This window comes from Tupaia chinensis, unplaced genomic scaffold (genome assembly GCF_000334495.1).
Source record: "Tupaia chinensis unplaced genomic scaffold, TupChi_1.0 Scaffold000287_1, whole genome shotgun sequence".
In the NCBI taxonomy this organism is placed as follows: domain Eukaryota; kingdom Metazoa; phylum Chordata; class Mammalia; order Scandentia; family Tupaiidae; genus Tupaia; species Tupaia belangeri.
In genome coordinates, this window is record NW_006159771.1 from 1,117,953 (window position 1) to 1,119,972 (window position 2,020).

Here is a 2,020-nt window from a genome sequence, read left to right on the forward strand (position 1 = left end):
GCTGAACCTAACGTGCCCTGTGGGTTGGAACTGTGCTTCGCGTGCTTTCTCCCCACAGAGAAGGCAGGCCTCAGCCCAAGGTGGCCCTGAGCTCGAGGAGGAGGCCCTCTGAGGGCATAAGTGAGGGAGACGGGGGAGCTGTCCAGGTGCTGACCACAGCCCTCAGCCTGTGTGGGGAGAGACTGCCAGTGCGCCATGGGGGAGGGCTGTGGGCCAGACCCGCAAGTTCATGGGATGGGGAGGACCCAGGAGGGAGGTCTCAGCTGGGACTGCCCCTGGGGGAGGCTGGGAGGCTCGAGGGACCAAGGTCACCAATCTCAAATGACCCAAGGGAATAGAGGGAAAGGAGGACCCCGAGCCCCGGGCTGTGCGAGGAACAGGATGGGGTCAGAGTGGCCTGTCCTGGAGGCCGCGGGGACAGTGGCAGGTCAGAGGAAGACACACACGAGGCCCGGCAGGGGGACCACGGCAGCGGTCCCCCTGCCCTCGAGGCCTCAGCATGAATCTGCCTTTGCCTGCGTCACTCGCTGCAGACCCCCGTGCCGCAGGGGGGGGCAGCTGGCTGAGTCCTAGAGAAAAAGACTCTTCGCCGGGCACTGGATGCTTGTACACACTTAGTGGTTTATTTGGTGGTCGGTAATGAACGTTCCTGCTGCTACGTGGAAGAAAGCTAATAGAACGTAATCAAAATAGCGGTTTAATTGACGGGTTTTACTTGTTCCTTGCACACCTGTGCCTTCTTCAGCGCCTCCCTGTCTACTCAGTTTACGTGCGTGTAAGGTGCATGCCACGCCACGCCCCCCCGGGGCCCTCGCCACCTCTAGGTGCTCGCCTTCCCCACCTCGGCTCCCGCGGCGTGGTGGTCTTTGGCTCTGGAGGTCTCGGCCAGCCTGTCCTCCATCCTGTCCTCGTTCTCGGGCAACACCAGCAGCCGGTGCTGGGTTTTGGCCCCCAGCTTGTGGTCCGGCCGGTGCTCAGGCCTTGAGCCTGGCCGGGTGTCCAGTTTGCATTCGGCCCTGTACTTGCCCTCCCCCTCCCTCTTGAAGGAGGCGGAAGACATGGCCTTGGCCTTGGGGGGCTGCAACCAGGCGTGGCTGAGGATCTCGTCGATGTGCAGCCGCCGGTTGACGTCGGGCTGCAGCATGCGGTAGATGAGGTCCTTGCATTCGCCCGTGAGGTTCTTGGAGCGCGGGAAGTCCACGCGGTGCTCCTTCTGGATACGCAGCATCTTCTTGATGTCGGAGTCGTCGTAGGGCATGGAGCCGCAGACCATGATGTAGAGGATCACGCCCAGGCTCCAGATGTCGTACACCTTGGGCTGGTAGGGGATGCCCTGCAGGACCTCGGGGGCCGCGTACGCCGCCGACCCGCAGAAGGTCTTGCTCAGGGCGATGCGGCCACTGCCGTCCCGCTGGCAGCGCTTGGAGAAGCCAAAGTCGGACAGCTTGATGTTGAAGTCCTTGTCGAGGAGAAGGTTCTCGCACTTGAGGTCCCGGTGGACGACGTCCAGGTCGTGGCAGTACTTGACGGCCGAGGAGAGCTGGCGGAACATCTTGCGAGCCACGTCTTCGTGCAGGGCTCCCCGGCACTTGATGAACTCCAGGAGGTCCCCCTGGACCCCGAGCTCCATGACGATGTAGATGCGGCCATCCGAGGTCTCAAAGATCTCGTAGGTCTTGATGATGGAGCGGTGGTTGACGGTGGCCAGGATGTCCATCTCCCGGGGCAGGAACCTCTCCACGAAGTCGGTGGGCGTCTTCTTGCGGTCGATGATCTTGACGGCCACGTTGAACTTGAGGCGCTCGGAGTAGGCGGATTTGACCTTGGCGTAGGAGCCCTTGCCAAGGTTGATGCCCACGATGTAACCCTTCTTCCTTAGGACCGTGGCATCGTCCATGGTGCCAGGAGCGGCCGGCGCCGCTGCCCTCTACATCCCCTCCCCACGTGGGCCAGCAGGCATTGTCCTCATTGACGCTGCGGGGAGTCGTCTGGCTGGGCTGGGCCTGGACCTGGCGGGGTG

At 62.8% G+C, this 2,020-nt stretch overlaps 1 protein-coding gene across 1 annotated transcript; it reads right to left on the bottom strand.

Annotated features, from left to right (window-relative positions):
- Positions 1 to 603: 603 nt before the first annotated feature.
- TSSK2 (testis specific serine kinase 2) lies at positions 604 to 2,020 on the bottom strand. The gene has a single exon (XM_006150410.3). It carries the CDS (start codon positions 1,895 to 1,897, stop codon positions 821 to 823), a length of 1,077 nt encoding a protein of 358 aa, XP_006150472.1. The 5' UTR covers positions 1,898 to 2,020; the 3' UTR covers positions 604 to 820.